The 19,807-nt window shown below is 35.1% G+C and overlaps 3 protein-coding genes across 3 annotated transcripts; 1 reads left to right on the forward strand and 2 right to left on the reverse strand.

The window, feature by feature from the left end:
• Positions 1-4,293: 4,293 nt before the first annotated feature.
• LOC112736100 (probable E3 ubiquitin-protein ligase ATL44) lies at positions 4,294-4,794 on the reverse strand. The gene has a single exon (XM_025785445.3). It carries the CDS (start codon positions 4,792-4,794, stop codon positions 4,294-4,296), a length of 501 nt encoding a protein of 166 aa, XP_025641230.1.
• Positions 4,795-6,898: 2,104 nt separating this feature from the next.
• Positions 6,899-9,862, forward strand: LOC112734641 (lysM domain-containing GPI-anchored protein 2). The gene is made up of 4 exons (XM_025784050.2): positions 6,899-8,221; positions 9,092-9,212; positions 9,326-9,524; positions 9,631-9,862. The coding sequence occupies exons 1-4, from the start codon at positions 7,555-7,557 to the stop codon at positions 9,661-9,663; spliced, it is 1,020 nt and encodes a 339-aa protein (XP_025639835.1). The 5' UTR covers positions 6,899-7,554; the 3' UTR covers positions 9,664-9,862.
• Positions 9,863-11,004: 1,142 nt separating this feature from the next.
• On the reverse strand, positions 11,005-15,623 carry LOC112734640 (cellulose synthase A catalytic subunit 4 [UDP-forming]). Its single transcript, XM_025784049.3, has 12 exons — positions 15,466-15,623; positions 15,166-15,370; positions 14,971-15,089; positions 14,711-14,777; positions 14,465-14,618; positions 13,770-14,382; positions 13,512-13,649; positions 13,290-13,415; positions 12,976-13,188; positions 12,359-12,871; positions 11,907-12,257; positions 11,005-11,820 (listed from the first exon to the last, which is right to left on the reverse strand). Exons 1-12 carry the CDS (start codon positions 15,520-15,522, stop codon positions 11,239-11,241), a joined length of 3,138 nt encoding a protein of 1,045 aa, XP_025639834.1. The 5' UTR covers positions 15,523-15,623; the 3' UTR covers positions 11,005-11,238.
• Positions 15,624-19,807: the final 4,184 nt, after the last annotated feature.

Below are 19,807 nucleotides of genomic sequence, written 5' to 3' on the forward strand. Positions count from 1 at the left end.
AAAATCTATGACTGAAACTACCAAGTTGAATAAAAAGTAAAAAGAGTTTACTTGTACTTACTGTGGCACAAAAGGCAACACCAAGAGAAGCTACTCATACAAGAAGGCTGATGATGTTGCAGTTGTCCTTGCTGAAGCAACCGCAACTGTTCTTGTTCAGAAAAAAGGTAAGGGATATGATGCTGTTACAACTGATCAAGATAGAGATGGTGCCTCTAATCTAGTGACTCCTTTGGAGACTTTTATTGATAATACTAAAGATGTTATTACTAATGATGCTCCTAAAAATGTTGTCACTCCTTCAAAAATTGTACTAGTCCAACCATTTGACTCACAATCAAAAGATAGATATCAAGTGATTTCATCTTTACTTAATTTTATTTGTAGATTTAAATTGTATTTATGATTATATACTTGTTATAATTATGTCACTAACTTAATTGTGTAACAGTCCAGACCACCCGCTAGCACGATATTGTCCGCTTTGGCACACAAGGCCTCACGGTTTTGTCTTTGACGATAGGGATGATAGCCTAAGCCCCCCACACTCACTCGTCAAAACGCGTCATGCTAGGGAGAGGCATCCATACCCTTATAAGGCATACTTTGTTCTCCTCCCCAACCGATGTGGAACCTTACAATCCACCCCCTAAGGGAGTCCAGCGCCCTCGCTGGCACAGGCTCTGATACCATCTGTAACAGCCCAGACCACCCGCTAGCACGATATTGTCCGCTTTGGCACACAAGGCCTCACGGTTTTGCCTTTGACGATATGGATGATAGCCTAAACCCCCCCCCCACACTCACTCGTCAAAACGCGTCATGCTAGGGAGAGGTATCCACACCCTTATAAGGCATGCTTCGTTCTCCTCCTCAACCGATATGGGACCTTATAAAGCCGAAGCCAAAACCGTGAGGCCTTGTGTGCCAAAGCGGACAATATCGTGTTAGCGGGTGGCCTGGGCTGTTACAAATTGTATTTGTGGTATGGTAAAATAGGTGATCCCAGCAGGGAGGTCTAACAAACTGCTGCCTAAAAGAAAATCTTCTCCAACCCCAAACTCAGCAAATCTTGACCCAATGTAGGGAGCAAGTTCTGGAATATCTTCAAGAATAGCTGCATATATAAAATTTGTCCTCACACCTGGGCTAAAACCAGGATTCAAGCCTCCTAAAAAGAAGTGATGGATAGTTAGATTAAGAATATGCATTAGTATTATGTTGATTTTTTCTTCTTTTTTCGTGATTGGAGCATGGTTATCTTATTTTATGACTTGGCTAGTAATATCTTTCTAAGTTATATTTTGTTCATACACTTACCAAGTTTATGTTGCTCAATTTGTTTTGGTTGATTTATGGCAAACAATGTCCTTGAATATTAGTTATGATATGCATGCCTTATTTTGAATACATCTATATAGTGACAAGTTTGAAATTTATAAAAAGTTCTAGTAAGTTTTATATATTAAAATTTATTTGTTAAGAATTGCATAACAACTATAATATCCCAATTATAAGAAGGATGCTTCAATAACATATTTATTTTTTCATTGACTTACTTCATATTATTAATTTATATAAACAACTACATATTTCTAATCACATCTTATCTACATTTACACCATAAATAATAATCAAAGATACAAACATACAAATCATCAAACTAAAAAAATTTTATCCATAATTTCAAACACCTAATCTTAGATTCTATTGTGTTAATTTTTCATGCTAAACTCATTTTTCAATTATCATCATTGTTTGCAGGTACTTGTCATCCCACTATGCTGCTTTCTTTCTCATCATCTGCTCACACAAAGAAACCACACCACATCCTTCCAGCTGTCTGTCATTTCAGGCACAACAAAGAAATAAAATATTATAAGAATACCTAAGAGAAATTTTAGTCCAGTAACAGATTGAAGAAGACAACGCACAAGAAAAAATCATATAACAAAGAACTTACATTATAATTTGGGCACCCATAAAAAGGGTCTCTTAGGATTCGCATGTGTCCCAAACCATCGAAGCACAGAACGCATTTCATAGCCACACCAATCTAAAATCTTCCCCAATCTATCACTATTAGGGTTCCTCTCAGAAATGCCATAAGAACGCAACCTTGTAGAGCTCGCAGATTGACTTCCTGAACCCATCATCTTCTCAACAAGATCGAAGATGGGGCTGCAATTTAGGATTTTAAGTCTATTTTCAGAGGTTTATTTGGGTTATTTTAACCTTGTCCACATTACGTATCCATCAACGTTCTACCATGGCAATCTGAAACTTAAGTGGCAACACAGCTTGGCAACTTAATGTGCCACATTAGTGCTTCATTAATGGAGATTGCTGCAGAGATAAACATGAATCAACATTCAATATTTGGGGGTCTCAATTAAATAACTTAGAAGTTCGGAGTCAAAATTGAGGCTGACGTAAAGCCAAAATAAATTTTAACTCGATTTAGAACTGCACAAACTCATAATCAATATCCATATCTGGCCGACCATAATAAATTTTCAAAAAAATACATGTATATTTTATTATTTTTTTAATATTGAATTTGTAATGATGTATCTCACCAAAATAATACAAAAAATGTGTTTAACCCTGTTATGAGAAGTCAACGTCTGGTATTACAAAATTTTAAAAAATTCTTTTTAATTAAAATATATGTAAAACTCACTTTTTTTTTAATCAAAGATATAGAAACTTAAATCTGTGACCTCTAAATTAGGGGTGGCAACACTACCCGAACCCGCCCCTACCCGCTCGGAGCGGGTAATTATCCGCCCCCGCACCGGGGCGGGTTTTAACGGGGTGGGTTCTTGTGCGGGGCGGGGGCGGGGTCGGATTTAGGTTGAACCCGCCCCTACCCGCCCGGTATATATAATATATATGTAAATATATATATTTTTAATATATAATATACGTAACATATATAAAATAATTAGTAAAATGATTAATAATATTATATCATATATAAATTTTTACTTTAATTTATATTATGTATGTAAATGGTGGTTATATAATTTTTAAAATTTAATTTTATTTGTTGGATTTAATAATTATAGGGGCGGGTAGGGGCGGGGCGGGTTAGGGTTTAACATTTTACAATTCGCGGGTAGGACGGGGCGGGTTTGATGCGGGTTTTCTGTAGGGCGGGGCGGGGTTGGGTAGAGCAAAAACCTGCCCCTACCCGCCCCGTTGCCACCCCTACTCTAAATGAATATAAAAAAATTATATCATTTGAGTTATAGTTCATTGGCAGAAAATAAAACTCAGTCGCACAAAAATATATAATAAAGTGTATCACACATTTTATTACAATATCAAAAAAATTGCTCTAATTATGAAGAGGAGATGATCAAGTAAAAAAAAATCATTTATGAGTAGAAAGGTAGCAGTATTTTTTTTTAACAAAAATGTTTAAATATTTATATAATTTTATTTAATTTTTTTTAAAATACTAAAGTTAATAAAATATATTATTTTTTATTAATATTTTAATTATTAATTCAATGTCTTTAATCTAAAATCTAATAATATATTTTTAGTTAATATTTTTAAATATTATTTATTAACGGTTAGTCAAAAATAATAAATTTGTCTGTTATTTTTTTTATACATGGTAATGCAATTCAAATTTATTCATCTCATTTTCGTAATAAATACCACGTTTCTCTAAATACGTGTCCTTATATCATATGTCAAATTAAAAGCAATTCAACATGTTAATAAATAATAATAATTGGGATAATATGTTCATCCAAAACAATATTACAAGTTTACAACCGATTGCTGATGAGATTTCCATCGTTTCACCAACTTTACTTGACCAAGCACATTATATGTACCATCCAAAGTTAAGGCTGTAATTGTTTAGAAGTAGTAAAGTTGGAATGGATAAGTATGCATAACTAAGCTGAAACTTTATGGATATATAGAACTCCAAAATATCAGAATTCAAAATTGAAAATTTGAAATAAGGATATAATAAACGGACATTAAATTAAAACTTGTTCAATGAAACTTAAGAAGAGAGTAATTAATCCAATAACTAGTGGAGAAAAACTCAGGTCAAAATTTTAGTTTATATTAACTAGATTTTTAGTTAGCAGTTAAATATCTTTAGTCCAACAGTTTAACTGGATGTTTTTAGCCAATACTTCTAAATATGTTTAGTGTCGTACCATTACCCAAAGTAGTGTATGTATTGAATAATAATTGAACAACTAAGAAAATAAATATTTGACAGGAAGCATGTAAAAAATCTAGTCCTATACTAGCTAGGAATTAAGCTAAGAGAATATGTAAAGAGTGGAGCGAAGAAGAATCAGCATTAGACTTGAGGAGGTGCCTGCAAGTAGGACAAGAAGAATGAGAGAGGAGCCACTTGTCAATGCAAACCACGTGAAAATGGTGACTGCACTGCGGAAGAAACCTTATTTGCTCACCATCACTGAACTCTGCTAAGCATATTGCACAGTTGTTATTATTATTGTTACTAGGAGCTGCTTCAGAAGAAGAAGAAGAAGAAGAAAAAGTTGAGGTAGGGAGAGCCACCATGTCCTTCCTCTTGAGACCGGAATTGAGCCTTCGAGAAGCGATCCATTGAAGAGGCTGCGTGAGAACACGCCCCGCACACTGAAACACGCATTGTAGCATGGTGTTGAGCCCTAGAGCGCACAGCAAGGCACACACGATGGCCGCCGCTACAACTGTCCAATCCAAACCACCATTATGAGGTGGTGGCGGTGTGGCCGTGGGAGGGACAAGAGTAGTTTCAGCCTCCATAATAGAAAGAAAGAAGAAGCTAACTAATTAACATGAAGAGTAGAATGGAGAAATGGAACAACATATAGAAATTATATTGGTGGACATAAATGGGACCTCCTTCTAATTAATCATCCACTTCCATCTTCTCATCCCTTTTTCTTTATATAAAGCAACTCATCTCTTACATTACATATCTTTCTCTTTCCTCCTCCTATGTCCTATGACTCCTATCCCATCCCATCACTCTTCCTTACTCTTACATACACTACTACTCATTTTATTATTCAAAACAAACATTTCTTTCTCTCATGTTACATTTATCACTTTATAACTTTTATTTAAAATACAGTCATAAAATAAAACATCTATATACACATGTCAAAAACATAGAGAGTGTTGTATATATATATATATATAATTATATATATAGTGCGTGAAAAGTGAAAACGATGTTCTATTATTTATTGGATGTTGATAAACTCTACTTTTGTCATAAGAATTTGTTATTTAGATATACATACACCTGCTACATCAATACATGCTTAATGTCCTAAAAAGAAAAAGGGTAGTCCAGGATTCAATATACCAAATGAATCGTAGTTATCAAGTAAAAGCTACATGCCAAGTAACTATATTTTAAACATGTTTTTATACTTGGATATTCATATTAATTGAGAAAAATACAAAATTTGTCCATAATCTATTACTAATTTATACAGGAGTTTGATGTGGTGGAAGTCATCGTCAATGATTTAATCCACTAGCGTAGTTATCTCTCTTTCGCCACGAAAAGCAATGTTGTTGCTAATGCTATGTTTCTTTCCACTTTCCAGTAAAGGCGCGGCGTGGAGATGCCGCTTCTTGTGGAATGTGGACCATCTCAATTCTCAAACGTTTCTTTCCTTTTAATTTCTTTTATTTATGACACTGTACACTCAAAATTCCCTTAAGAAACAGTATACTATTTTCAACAATATTAATCTGCCAAAATATATTATTGTAAAGGTGGAAACCATTATTGAATTTATCACGTTTGAATTCTAAACTAGATAAGGCAATTCAATATCACTATCTTCTTGTATTGTGTGAATTGTGATGTTCCCTTCTTGTGATATTTCTATTTTCTATTATTTCTAAGTCCACTAATCATATTGAGACAAAATTGAAATTAGATCTAAATATTTAAAACAATTTTCAATTGTATTTCTCATCATATATATTTTTCGGTTAGTATTTCCATAAAAGTTTATTCAAAGCCTCAATGGAGTGCATGGTCAAAGAATAAAGTAAGGAATTCATTTGTCTTTTTTTTGGTGATGTAATTCATTTGTCAACAACAAACTTTTAAATCAGATTAATTTTTAATCTGCTTGAAAAAAATCATGAAAAAAAAAAGTAAAAAATGAAATTTAGACTTTTCAATACAGATAAGTTCTAGATCAAATTCAGGATTTACATATCTTTTGACCCAACGATGGCCAACAATGACATGTGCATAAGAATGAGAGATGTTGACAAAAAGAAAAACTCTTGTCTAAACTGGGCCATATCAGGCCCAAAAGGAAACAATAATTTATCGATACTTGGGACCTAGCTAGAACCCATATAAGGATAACAAATGATTTTACCCGCCCAAAATAAAAATGGAGACCAGAATGAAAACCTAAGACAAGAGATTAAGAGAAAGAAAACGTTGAACGTTGATTTCATATTGGATACCTTTTACTATATACCGAGTATTTAATAATTTTCCATGCAGCTTTAATGTCCAATGTCTACTCGTGGTTCCAAGCGTTCTTTATATCTATGTGAAGCTCCATGTTAGATTAACATTTCTATTACTTATGTTGGTGGTATTGCTGATATACAATCCCGCAAAATATGTATTATTGTATTCACGAATTCTTTTCAATAGAATAAGAATACATGTGCCTGATGTCGTTTTCTTTTCTAACTCTCAAAGTAAAAAAAATAAACCCAAAAAGTTATACAATGCTATGAATTTGAATTTTTTAAATTTTAAATTTTTAAATTTTTTATTTTTTATTTTATTTATAAAATAAATAATAAAAGAATATTTTATTCTCTAAAAAAATTTTAAATTTCGAAGATGTAAATAATAAATTTCACTAATATTGGTTATTAATATTGGTTATTCCTGTGAATTTCAAGTAGTGATGAACATTTCTTATTTCTAATATAAAAGCATTAGGGTATAAAAAGCGAGGTGAGACTTTTCATACTTGTTCCGTTCCACACGACCTTTTCTGTTTTCTCCTTTTCGCTCTTTCTTGGTCATGATCCATGAAGGCGTATCTGAGCCGCACTTAACTGCTTAACCCTTTTCTGCTTCAACCACTAAGTATATTCCACAGAATCCAAGGTTTTCTCAGAAACTGTAATGCAACAAACACAACACGCTAAACTCTTGTTCCAACTCTCTTTTCCCTTCCCAGCATAATTAGCAAGTCAGATCATAATTTTCAAAACTATGGAGAGGAGTACCATACACTCCATGTGAGAGTGTCTCGGAGTCGCTTAGTATGCAACCCGCATAACAAGTTCTTCCTGCACAGTCAGAGTCAAAGTCAACGGTTCAATCTTCAAATAAAATTATTATTCCATGTTCAAACCAAGACACAACCTCAATTTCACACTTAGACCACACAGCAGCCAGCCAGGCAAGTGAGGGTCCCTATATAAATAAATTAAAACCAATCAACTTACAAAAAGCCCACACCAATTATCTGATCTTCCCCCAACATACACAATATCAAAATGGGCAAATCGGCTCTTTGGCTCACCACATTCACCCTCGTGTTGACGGGCTTCCTGACGGCCCGGGCTCAGCCAGAGGCAAACTTCAAGTGCAGCAGCAGCACGAACGCCACGTGTCGAGCTCTAATCGACTACTTTAGCCAGAATGCGACCACGCTCCGAGACATCCAGAAGCTGTTCAACGTGAAGCACCTCCCGGACCTATTGGGCGCAAATGCCAACACGATCCCGGAAAACGCGTCAGGCAGTTACAGCGTGGCGCCCAAGCAGGTAGTTAGGATTCCGTTTCCGTGCAAGTGCAGTAACGGAACGGGGCTGTCGAACCACGTGCCGTTGTACAAAATCAAGCCTGGTGATGGCTTGGACTACATAGCAAGGACAGTGTTCGCGGGCGTGGTGACGTTTCAGCAGATCCAGAAGGCTAATAATATCTCTGACCCCAATAAGATCATCGCTGGGGATTCCATTTGGATACCGTTGCCTTGTAGCTGTGATAGTGTTGGAGGGAGCAGTGTGGTGCACTATGCTTACATAGTTCCACTTGGAAGCTCCGTGGAGGGGATTGCACAGGAGTTTGGTACCACTGAACAGATCATTCTTAGTCTCAACGGTATTGATGACCCTAAGAAGCTTCAGGCTCAGCAGGTTATCGATGTCCCTCTCAAAGGTATTTCATTTTCCCTTCTATTTTTTTTTTATAATTTTTTGTTTGTAAAATTAAATTCGCCAAAGAAAATTTAATCATTATAGCCTTATAGGATAGGCAGAGAGACGCGGAGTACACCGTCGCCCTCCTTCATTAATCATTATCGGTTTGAGAATTATCAATTATAAAAATTTTAAAAGGAAAAAAATGTTATCTTGATTTTTTTTGAATGTGCTATGTGGAATCACACCCACTTTGGTAAATAAAGTCAACGGAAGTTTACAATATTGTGTGCTGCATCCAGCTATATATATTCACTTTCTTTGTAAAGAAACCAAAGCTAATTTGTTGAAATACTATGGAGATGAATAATTACTTTCAATAACCGTTTGAAAACCTATTTTCTTGAAATTTCTATTAACTTTTGAATAGCTTGTCTCACCTCAAAACGACTTCTCATTTGTTAGGTAAGAATTATTAAATAATTTAATATATTTAATTAAATTATTATTTAATGATTTTTAATTATCAAATTTATACTAAGACAACTTCACATTAGTCATCACTCTTAAAAAATAGATGTGTCCGCTTGCAATTATTCTTCTCCATAAATAAATAATTGTTTGAACTATTCCTAGCTAATCTACTGTTAGATGCCTCTCACTGATAAAGAAAGAAATGACTTTTTTTTTTATATTTAATTCTTCAGTTTTGTGAATGCAATAATGGAGATGTTAGACTACGAGTAGAATATGGCACCACTTTTTTTTTTTTTCCTTTTGCCAGTTTTGTAAGCAAGATTAAGGAATCACGATGAGAGAATATAGTTGAGAATTATTCTAGTGACATGGATTATAAAATTGTGAATGATAACGATGTATGTTGTGGCAGCTTGTTCCACAAGTGTTAAAAACAATTCCATGGACTACCCTCTGCTGGTTTCAAACTCCACTTACGTCTACACTGCCAACGAATGCGTAAAATGCAAATGCGACTCCAGCAACAACTATGTGTAAGTACCTTTTTGATTTGTGATTAATTTGATCGTACCAAGAATGCAATGAAAATATATCAATTAATTAATGAGTTGTGTGATGTGGGTTTAATACTTTAATTTAAGTATAGATTGCAATGCGAGCCATCGCAGCTTAAACCAACAGGGGGAAAGTGGTCGGTATGCCCCTCCATGAAATGCACAGGGAACCTGACAATTGGCAACTTGACATCTGCTTCAGATGATCCATGCACCGCACCTTCTGTGCCTATGCGGGTTATAGCTCCAAAAGAATCAATACCATTCTTGCTAATGAGTCCACTTGTCCTGGTTAGTGCATTCTATATAGGATTCTTTTTGTGTATGGTATGCATGTGGTGAATGACAATGGTACTGTTTGTTTGTTTGTTTGTTTGTGATTGTTGTCGAAAAACAGCACCGGCACCTGCACCCAGTGGCGGTTCAGTAGGACCAGGTGGTTCAGGATCAGGAGCGTCAAGGACTACCTTCGGTCTTATCATTGTTCTCCACTTCATCCTCCTTGCTCTGTGTCTTTTGTAGTAAAATAAAATACCCTCCACCCACTTTTCTTCTTTTTAAATTTTTGTTTTTTGTAACAGTATCATGTTTGAAAGAAGAAAATAAGAGTGATTATAAATTTATAATAACTAGTGTGTGACTCACTTTATTCACCCCCTTCATGATTCATCAAAGACTCAAAAGCTAAATTGCTGACTATTAGTCTAAAATTGTAATCTCATTGAATTCACACAGACTCACCACATATATATCCAATTGCGAACGTGGAATTGAGATATATATACAGAGTGGGGACTGACTGAGCCAACTTGTACACGCACAAGCTGCCTCAGCACTACGTCACTATTGTGGCGGCTACATACTATTTTGCATACTGTTTCCATCCCTATCTAGGGATTACATTATTATTACAAGGAAAAAAAAAGTTTACCAGTAAATTCTACATAATGAATGGTATGGTTAATTAATAAGTAAATGAGTATGCAATGACCCTCTAGCATGTTTGTTTCTATATTGTTCAACAATGAATGACACCAACCCTTTAGTTTCTTTATCACTCTCCACAAGTAACAACCGCATTAGGCTCCTCCTGTGCATAGAACGACTGAACGAATATTGAAAATGACTGATCCGATTAGGAAACACCACAACCGTTGAAAAATGAGCCACCCAATTTGCTCCATTCACATTGTTCCGATCAACTACAACTTGATCAACAAAACATTAGCATCACCAAGAAACAACCCATTCATCAAGGTCCCCACACCACCAAAAGATGATGCTTTGTTATAGCAATGCACCCCGGTTAGAATGTTGTCTTGGCCTCTCAGAACAACACCAACGGCTGCTGAGAAAATCACGACATATGTGACCGCGTTATAATTGCTGGTGAGATCAATGGTGATCCCGTATCCCGTCATCCCGGAGAAGTCCTTCTCGCCTTTGTCACCGCCAACATTTGAGTGCTGCCCAAGAAAGCAACTGAATATGAAGGTCTCATGTCCTTGCTGAACTAGGATTCCTTCTAAGGTTATAATAATGACAACAATAGTAATAACTTAAGCATTATTTGTTGGCTATACAGTAGAGAAGTACCCATAATTGACGATGAAATGTGACCAACAAATTAAATAAAAATCAAGTTGGCAACAAGAACAAGCTAAGGAATTAGTTTATGTAATAGCTTAAATAGTACTTGTTCAGTATGTTTTAAACTTTTAATATACTATATATTTAGACATAATTTTTAAGAGAGAGAGAAAAAGAGAAGTTTGTAATAGTTTCACGAAGTACATGTATCTGGTTTGGTGTATGGTCCATTCAAAGTTTCCAAGTATAGCCACATTTGCATTTTAAGCCTATACATATACTCTTGATAAACTCTTCTGAGAGAGACAAATTAAAGCCTCAATTAACTATATAATAATAAGAAAACAAAAAAGATACATTTGCATCATATCAAATGAATAGATGAACCCCTGCAGCCAGTGGTGCAGTTGCTTAATTAGCATTCAACTCCACACTGCTTGAGTATTGGACCAGTTTGCTTAGGCAAGAATGGATCGATCCTCACCCAAATCAATGAGAAAATGGATGCTAGCAGAATTGACCATAAAACCACAATGGTTGGAGTCCTGTTTTGCTTTCCCATGAGACCCTTTAGGAAAGGATATAAGTGAACAATAACCCAAAATGCAAAGAATAGCTTCCCAAATAAAGGTCCCCATGTGCCATATCCATTGTTAATGGCATCAGAGACACCAGCCACAACCCCAACCATGTTCAATATTATGAGGGTGGTTGGTGGGATCAGAAGTGTTGTCCACTTGAAAAGGTATAACTCTCCGAACTCAGTATCATCTGCTGCTTTTGCTGTAACTGTGAAGTTGGTGTCTACTCCTCCAAGAACTTTCAGGAGGCCTTGGAACACAGCAAAAAGGTGTGCCGAAACTCCTCCAATCACCCAAAATTGCTCGTTTCGCCACCAATCTTCGATGCTAACTCCGCTCCACCGAAGCTCAAGGACACCGGTTAGGATGATGGATATAAATAGAGCCATGAACCAAACACTAGCAAGGTTTGTCAACTGCACAAACCAATTCAAAACCTGTAAATCAGTAACAACTAGCATAACTTGTGTTGCAAGAAATCTAAAACAAATTATGTACTCACGGTGGGAATGATGAATTTTCCAGTAAGAAGACACACAGCTGGTAGTATGCAATATGCAAGGAGAGGAATGGAAGTGAATGGATATACTATGGTGTTGGTATAAGCCATCCTTTCTAGCCACTTAAGCTTTCCTCCATAGCCATACCACAGGGGACAATGGCGACTAAGGCAAATTTCAACAGAACCAAGAGCCCATCTCAAAACTTGGTGCAACCTATCTGATAGATTTATTGGTGCAGATCCCTTGAAAGCTGGTCTCTTTGGCATGCAGTACACTGATTTCCACCCTCTACAGTGCATTTTGAACCCTGTTAAGATATCTTCTGTCACTGAGCCATAAATCCACCCAATCTGCAAGGACTTGATAAGTTAAGTACAAACTTAAAGATTTTAAGTACAAAAGAGGAATGGCTTGTGTACTCATTGTCTCGTATACTGAATAGTAGGATTACCTCTTTTCCCCATTCGGTTTTGTCTTCATAACCACAACTTATAACATGAATGGCCTCCTTTATAAGATTTTGAGAATTAGTGCCTTCAGGAAGTCCACCATTCTCCATCAAAGTGGAAGCAATGAAAACAGGCGACTGCCCGAATCGCTTCTCAAACTGTTTCTGAGACATTAGAGATGATTTCTCTAGCTCATCAAAGCCTTCAAGCCCTTCTTCAATCTCTTCAAGATCAAACATCAGCTCAGACCCTTTTCTAACATAGTTCTTCCCCTTCATCTTTTTCTTCTTGTACAATTTACTGAAAAGACCTCCTCCACCTGATTTCTTCTTTGACTTTGATTTCCTTGAACCACCACAACAGCAGCAGCACCAGGAAGGCCAACAATCACACGTCATCTTTGGCCTTTTCTCGGACACTGGTGGATCATATCCGTACAATGCCTGCCTATTGAAAACAGTTCCAGTACCAACATACACTGGACCTTGGATCCCATCTAGGCCTTTCATATTGATCTGTTATGAAATCAAACATTTGAAGACAAGCATTAGAACTTAATGAAATTTAATCTTTACACATTTTCGTTAATGAAGAGTTTAGAATGTGTAGCACCACTTACATCGAAGAATACAATGTTGCGATTGGCATATCTATCATGTCGATCAATACCATCGAACCTTTGTGGGAATTGGACATAGCAGAGCTTCTTCCCAAGCTGAGGATCCATTAAGAAGCACATAGCTTCTCTTATAGCCTTGCTATTGTTTATGTAGTGGTCACAATCCAAATTCAACATGAAAGGTGCATTTGTAAGCACAGCAGAAACTCGAACCTTTTTAAGGATAAACACCAAGAAAGAAACAGATATTTCATCATCCTATTAGCCTTGCTTGAATGGATTAATCACCATCAATCACAAGTTTTTGTACTTACCAAAGCATTCATGGCACCAGCTTTTTTGTGATGTTGATAGCCAGGACGTTTTTCACGCGAAATATACACAAGTCGCGGCAGTTCCTTGCCTTCCACGTCAAGTGCACCAGCACTTCCCAAGTACACCTACATTAAACATTTCTTTGAATCATGGTGGTTCTTGTACGATTGTTTATAAGATATTATGTTCTTAATGACAAGAGGAAGAAGCAAAAGGTGAACCTGAATCATTCCTGGATGATCACGAGTGTTATTCCCAGGCCATGGTGTTCCATCCTGCATTACCCAACCTTCCTCTGGTTTCTTCTGAGCCTTTGCCACCAAAGCATTAATCTTCACTTTAAATTCTTCATATTCTCTCTGCAATTTAGTAAACAACAAAAAAGAACAGCTTCTATGAGTCTCAAACTCCCAATGAACAGTTGAACACTGACAAAATAACATTGAAAAAATGAATGAATAAATAAATAGCATATATACCTTCATGGCCCTGCGTTCCTTGACAAACATAGGATGTACCTTGTCTTTCAAGTAATCGATTTTCTGAGAGAAATAGAACTCAGGAGCTCTTGGCTCAATATTATACTTCTTGCAAAATGGAACCCATCTTCTTGCAAACTCAGAGGTTTCCGAAAGTGTGTCAAAGAGAAGCATAGAAGCACCATCATCTGATACATAGCAGGAAACCTTTTCGACCGGGTAATCGACGGAGAGGATGGAAAGGACGGTGTTGGCTGTTATGATTGGAGGTTCCTTCAAAGGGTCCACAGTACTGACAAAGACATCAACAGGGGAAAGCTTGTTTGGTTCCCCTTCGCGCTCGAACCTTATGGACAAGCGGTCCAAGTAAGTCTCGCGCGTGATGGGGAACCATTTAGGGAACTGGTCAAGGATCCATGAGAATGCAAACCATATCTCACATATCACAGATGTTAACCACAGTGGGAAAGCGTCATGTGCTGGAGTCATGATGCGGAAGTGCAAGAAGAAAGCCAGAATCACCAGCCTCATCACAATCACTATCCGGTATGGGTTGATCAGGCTTGAAGATATTGGAACTTTACGCCACAATGGTTGTCTAGCTTCAGCCAAACTGTGATGTAATTTTGTCTCATTTGATGCATATCACGTTTTCATAAGAATGCAATTTCAAGGGTAAGAGAATGAACACTTACAGGTACTCATCTTCTTCTTCATCTTGATCGTCTTTCCCTTCTTCTTTGTTTAGGAGGCCTTTCTTTTCTTGTCTGGCTTTCCATTTCTCTACCCTTTCTTCCCACTCTGCATTGCTGTAGAATTCTTTGTCCCCTTCAATGTCTTTACCGGTAACTAAAGAATAGTAAACCAACTTATAAAATCATATACAGATTGAAGAGAAATCTGGTAAGAACAACATTTTTTTAAACGATGAAAATGATTACCACTTCCTGCTGAAGAAAAAGCTTGAGCATTGGGATGCCACTGCTGTTCCTTCTTGTCTTTATCTTCCTGTTGAAATCACAAAGAGCCCCTTAGCCTCCTTTTTTGATTACTTGTATTCAATTAATTGGTAATGCTAACTCATTTGAGTGAAATCTCATTTGGAAAATAATATCAATAAAATTTCTGCATTCCATGCTGCAACATGCCATATTAATATTCTCATGCATGATCTTTTAATATGATCAAAGGCATGCATTACCGCATGATTAACATCATCATGATCATGATCATGATCATGGCCAGTCTTAATCTGAAATTCATCATCAAAATCATCTGCATCAAAGTTCTCCTCTTCATCTCCTACTACTCTAGGAGATCCTGCAGTGAAGCAAAGCAAGTCACATAATCAAGTAATATAAAAGTGATCTAATAATAGAATGTAAGCAAAACCAACCTTTGTGACGCTTATAGCGAGTGTTGCACTGAGGACAGCACTGTGTGCCTTCACTTCTCTCATACTCATAGCAGGGTCGACAAACAGGGAAGCCACACACATAACATGCCACAAATAACCCTCCATCTTCCTTATTTCCAATCTCATCACCACAAACTCGGCATTGTACTTTCGATGAAGCAGATTGTCGAGTAGGAGGGCGAACCTGCCATTCAATACCGGTGTAAGTGCAAGAGAGTAGTAGTTCATAATAAAGAAAATGTATAAGCATTGTTTGAAGAAGCAAGCAGAGCGCAATACCTCATCAGAGTCATGTGACAAATGGCGATGATGAGGACCAATTGTGAAGGAAGCCATGGTGTAATGAGATGAAGGGTTGTGTAGTGATATAAATAAGAAAGAAATGGGGTAGTTAAGACATCATAGTAGAAGACATGAATGAATACAAGAGTGAGTAGTAGTCTACCAAACTGTGAGTTGGGAAGTCATTGGATTCGTTTGAGTCTAAGAGACGTAACGTAAGTGAAGGTCCATGTTTGTTAGTTTGGGTGTTTGTTTTTCTGTTATTGCTTGGTCTCAAAGGAGACCACATTTCATTTCTAGTTGTCTTACTCTGATATCATATGATGCATCAACAAGATACGCATTGCACTTTTTCGCACAAGCTTTGTTATAATGTCATTGTCCCCACATCGCTTACTTCAAAATACCAAAAACGGACGCATCATATTTATTTGTAGGTGAAAGGGTGCAGTTCACACACAGATCAATTATGGGAATTTATATAGCATCACATGTTCTACATTTAGTAACTTGTGAGTCAATGCACTACTCTCATTATGCTCTCATTTTTTATTGAAATATATCGGTGCTGAAACGAAAATTCTGGCAAAAGTTTCAGCTAACCTAAATAACTAAGCGCACAGATTTATGCCAGGGCCATGACTGACATTTCAATATGTTTTTTAACTAAGATTTTGCCACTAAATGGGCCTAATTGGGCTGGAAATTTAACAAAAATTCCACTCATTCTCATTTGTTGTTCGGTAAGAAAATTTAAGCATGTTCGAAAATCCGAGATTGAGGCCTTGGCGTAAGGGTTCAAAGCAGTAATGCGAATACATTTGTAATATTAGGCTCTAACAAGAATTTGTATTCTCAAATAATATCAGAGGGTTTTGTCATTGTCATGGAAATTCCATTTTTCCGACAATTAAGTTCTTCTTTAGAGGAAGCAGAAATCATAAAATCTTTTAATAATTTGCAATCAATTCATTCCATTTTTTTCTTTTTCGAGGATAAATTTACATATTTAAAATTTTTTTCTGATGTACGAATACTCTATCCTATCAATCTGAAAATCTTAGTTCAAACTCTTCGATACTGGGTAAAAAAAAAATTCAATTATTCTTTTCTATACTTTTTATCCAATTAAAAATTTGGTTTTTATATTTTTTTCTTTTCGATTGAGTCTCTATACCATATCAAATTTTGTATGACAAAAACGATAGAATTAACATAATATTATGTTAATTTTAATATTTTTGTCACGATAAGAACTTACTTACAAAATCTGATATCGTGTAAGGACCTAATTGAAAAAAAAAAAGTATAAAGACCTAATTATAGGCATATCAAATTGAAATATTGAGCCCTGGTCAAGCCTAATTCAAACTCAGACCAAAAATGATAAAAATAATTAATATAACTCTGCATTAGAATTTTATCTCAAACAACTTGTAGGCTGAATTTTTTATATATTGGAGACTAACATGAGAATTTTAAAAATATTGATATTTTTTGTGTTTTACACTAATAGTAGGATTATTTTGCAAAAAAATAATTTAAAAAGTGTATTTTGTAGTTACTTTTTTAATTGAAGATATTGAATTTAGACCATACAATTTAGTGATTTGTAATTTTTAAATTTTTTAAAACGTGAAAAAACATACATACAATTTAGTGAAGTGAAATCTTTTAAATTATTAAAAGCTTAAATTGAACTGGCTAATTTAATTTCTCTAAAATTCAATTATTTTTGCTCATGGCAGCCATCATACATGGGTAATTTCTGTTATAATTTTATTCTAATTGTAGTCCAATTTATTAATTTAGAAATTAATTTGGGTAGTGTTGTAATTATTCATTAATTATATTGGTAGTTGGTCTGTTCTTTGATGGAAAGAACACGACTCTTCATCATAAACTTTATAAAATTTGGGTTTTCAATTCTAATCACACGACAATAACAACAAAAAAATACACCTTGATTCCATCTGGCTCTGTGATTCAAGAATTGGAAGTTCCAAATTAAATCAAAGAATTTATTGGCAATGGCGGGAGGTACGTAAATTACTGGTTTTATAAAATATCTAACATGTGGTATCAGAGCAAAATTGTCTCTACCTTGCCATTTTAAAATTTAATTACTGTGCATTATTTTGATAAATTGTTTTCAAAGAAAAATGTATAATATGAATTTTAGAATAAGTAAAAAAGAAACCATTGAAATTGAAATTGATACACCATAAGAAGTCAGAAGGATTTTTTATAATAGTATAATTTTCCATGATTTCTATAAGTTTTCTTATTCTTGAATATAAAAAAAAGGAGAGAAGAAGAAAGGGAAGACGTTGGAAGAAAGAAGACAGAAAGAACTTGGATCTTCTAAATATTGTCAAAATATTTGTCTACTAGATCATCTCCACTTTGATATTATTCATATTACTGAATTTATTTATTTGATGATTATATTTGCATGCAATATAAATTCTTCCGCTGCATATTATATTGTGATTAATATATGATTTATTGAGTAATAGCCACAACATTCTTGATAATAATTATATTTAAAGAAATCACATAAATATTAATATGATATATTTGTAATTATTTTGAATTATATAATGAACTTACCCACAAGAATTTATTATGTTATTCACATATAATTAGGTTGAAATAGAAAATATTTTTTACTTCTTAATTAGCCTACAGGTATTAAAAAATAATATTTTATTTTTTAGTTTCAATACCTTAGTTAATATAGTGAATATTATGTGTGTTAAAATCTTTGCCCACAGGTAGATTTTAATGACACTATGATTCATATTTATTTTAATATGACTTGCATTGGCATGTATTATCATATGTTATGAATTTTGATGTGCCTATTTAAAGTTGAGTAATGTTAGCATGATTTATTATTTGCAGCAATAATGATATCTGAAATTGTATCTGAAGTTCATTTATTAAGTAGTGACAACTATAAAGAATGGAAAGATAAGATTCTCTTTCACTTAGGGTGTGCAGACCTTGACTATGCTCTTCGTAGGGAAGAGCCTCCGGCACCTACTGATGCTAGTTCTCAAGTCGACGTAGCATTATACGAACGGTGGGAGAAATCCAACCATTTAAGTATGATATTCATTAAGTCTCGTATCTCAACTAGTACTCGATGTTCAATTCGTGATTGCAAGAATGTCAAGGATTACATGAAGGTTATTGATGAACAGTTTAAGTCTTTTAGTAAGGCATTTGCAAGCACTCTAATGGCACAATTATCATCCATGAGGCACTTACAAGAACCCTAATGAACATATCATGAGGTTGAAAGACATTGTAGCACAACTGAAAGCTTTAGAGATTGAGATCTCTAACTCATTTCTGGTGCATCTTATTCTAAATTCTCTTCCTGTCCAGTACGGACCATTTAAGATTTTTTATAACACACATAAGAAAAAATGGTCCATTAACAAATTACTGGTGATGTATATGCAAGAGGAAGGAAGGCTAATTCAAGAACTTGGTGAAAGTGCACTATTAGTGACAAATGAGGGTAGTAAAAAGCAAGCTCATAAGAAGAAAGGAAAGGGTATTGTATCCCATCCTATGAAGAAAGAAGGTGCACGGTGTTTCTTTTGTAAAAAGAAAGGACACATGAAGGAGTGCCCAAAATTATTTAAAGTTTAGCTTGAAAAGAAAGGTACTAACCTTTGTAATCTTATCCCTTCATTGTGATTTGAATCTAATTTTGTTGAAATATGTCATGACACTTGGTGGATTGATTCTAGTGCTGAAATTCATATTTCAAATACCATGTAGGGTTTCATAAGGAAAAGGAAACCGATAAGAAGTGAACTGAGCATCTATATAGGCAATCGGATGCATTCACGTGTGGAAGCTATTGGAACATTTAGGTTTGTATTAAGTACTGGTTGTATTTTAGATTTAGAAAAAAAATTTTATATTCCAGATTTTTCTAAAAATTTTATTTCTTTATCCAAGCTTGTAAAACAAGGATTATGTATAAATTGTTATGATGATTCTGTTGACATTATTAAAAATTCTAATATTATTGGACGTGGTACTTTAATTGGTGATTTCTTTAAAGTCCATTTAACTAATAATGTTCCATCTGGTTTATGGTTATGCATGATAATGGTATGAATGAAAAATTCTCCATGTTGTGGCATCGAAGGTTGGGACACATCTCCATTGAGAGAATGAAAAAATTAGTAAGTGATGGGTTTTTGGATTGCATTAAGGAAAAGCAAACCAAAAAGTCTCAAAAAGGTGCTAAGAGGAGTTCTGACATATTAGAAATAATTCACACTGACATATGTTGTCCTGATATGTCGTTAAG

Source organism: Arachis hypogaea, chromosome 3 (genome assembly GCF_003086295.3).
Source record: "Arachis hypogaea cultivar Tifrunner chromosome 3, arahy.Tifrunner.gnm2.J5K5, whole genome shotgun sequence".
NCBI lineage: Eukaryota > Viridiplantae > Streptophyta > Magnoliopsida > Fabales > Fabaceae > Arachis > Arachis hypogaea.

Bases quoted from the DNA above. Each gene is read 5' to 3' on its own strand.
- LOC112734640 (XM_025784049.3), bottom strand. From the start codon at position 15,522: ATGGCTTCCTTCACAATTGGTCCTCATCATCGCCATTTGTCACATGAC. The intron at 15,090-15,165 runs GTTGGTTTTGCT...GCTTCACTGCAG, and splicing joins TCGCTATAAGCGTCACAAAG to GATCTCCTAGAGTAGTAGGA. The intron at 14,383-14,464 runs GTAAGTGTTCAT...ATTACATCACAG, and splicing joins GAAGAAGAAGATGAGTACCT to TTTGGCTGAAGCTAGACAAC.
- LOC112734641 (XM_025784050.2), top strand. From the start codon at position 7,555: ATGGGCAAATCGGCTCTTTGGCTCACCACATTCACCCTCGTGTTGACG. The intron at 8,222-9,091 runs GTATTTCATTTT...ATGTTGTGGCAG, and splicing joins TATCGATGTCCCTCTCAAAG to CTTGTTCCACAAGTGTTAAA. The intron at 9,213-9,325 runs GTAAGTACCTTT...ATTTAAGTATAG, and splicing joins GACTCCAGCAACAACTATGT to ATTGCAATGCGAGCCATCGC.
- LOC112736100 (XM_025785445.3), bottom strand. From the start codon at position 4,794: ATGGAGGCTGAAACTACTCTTGTCCCTCCCACGGCCACACCGCCACCA.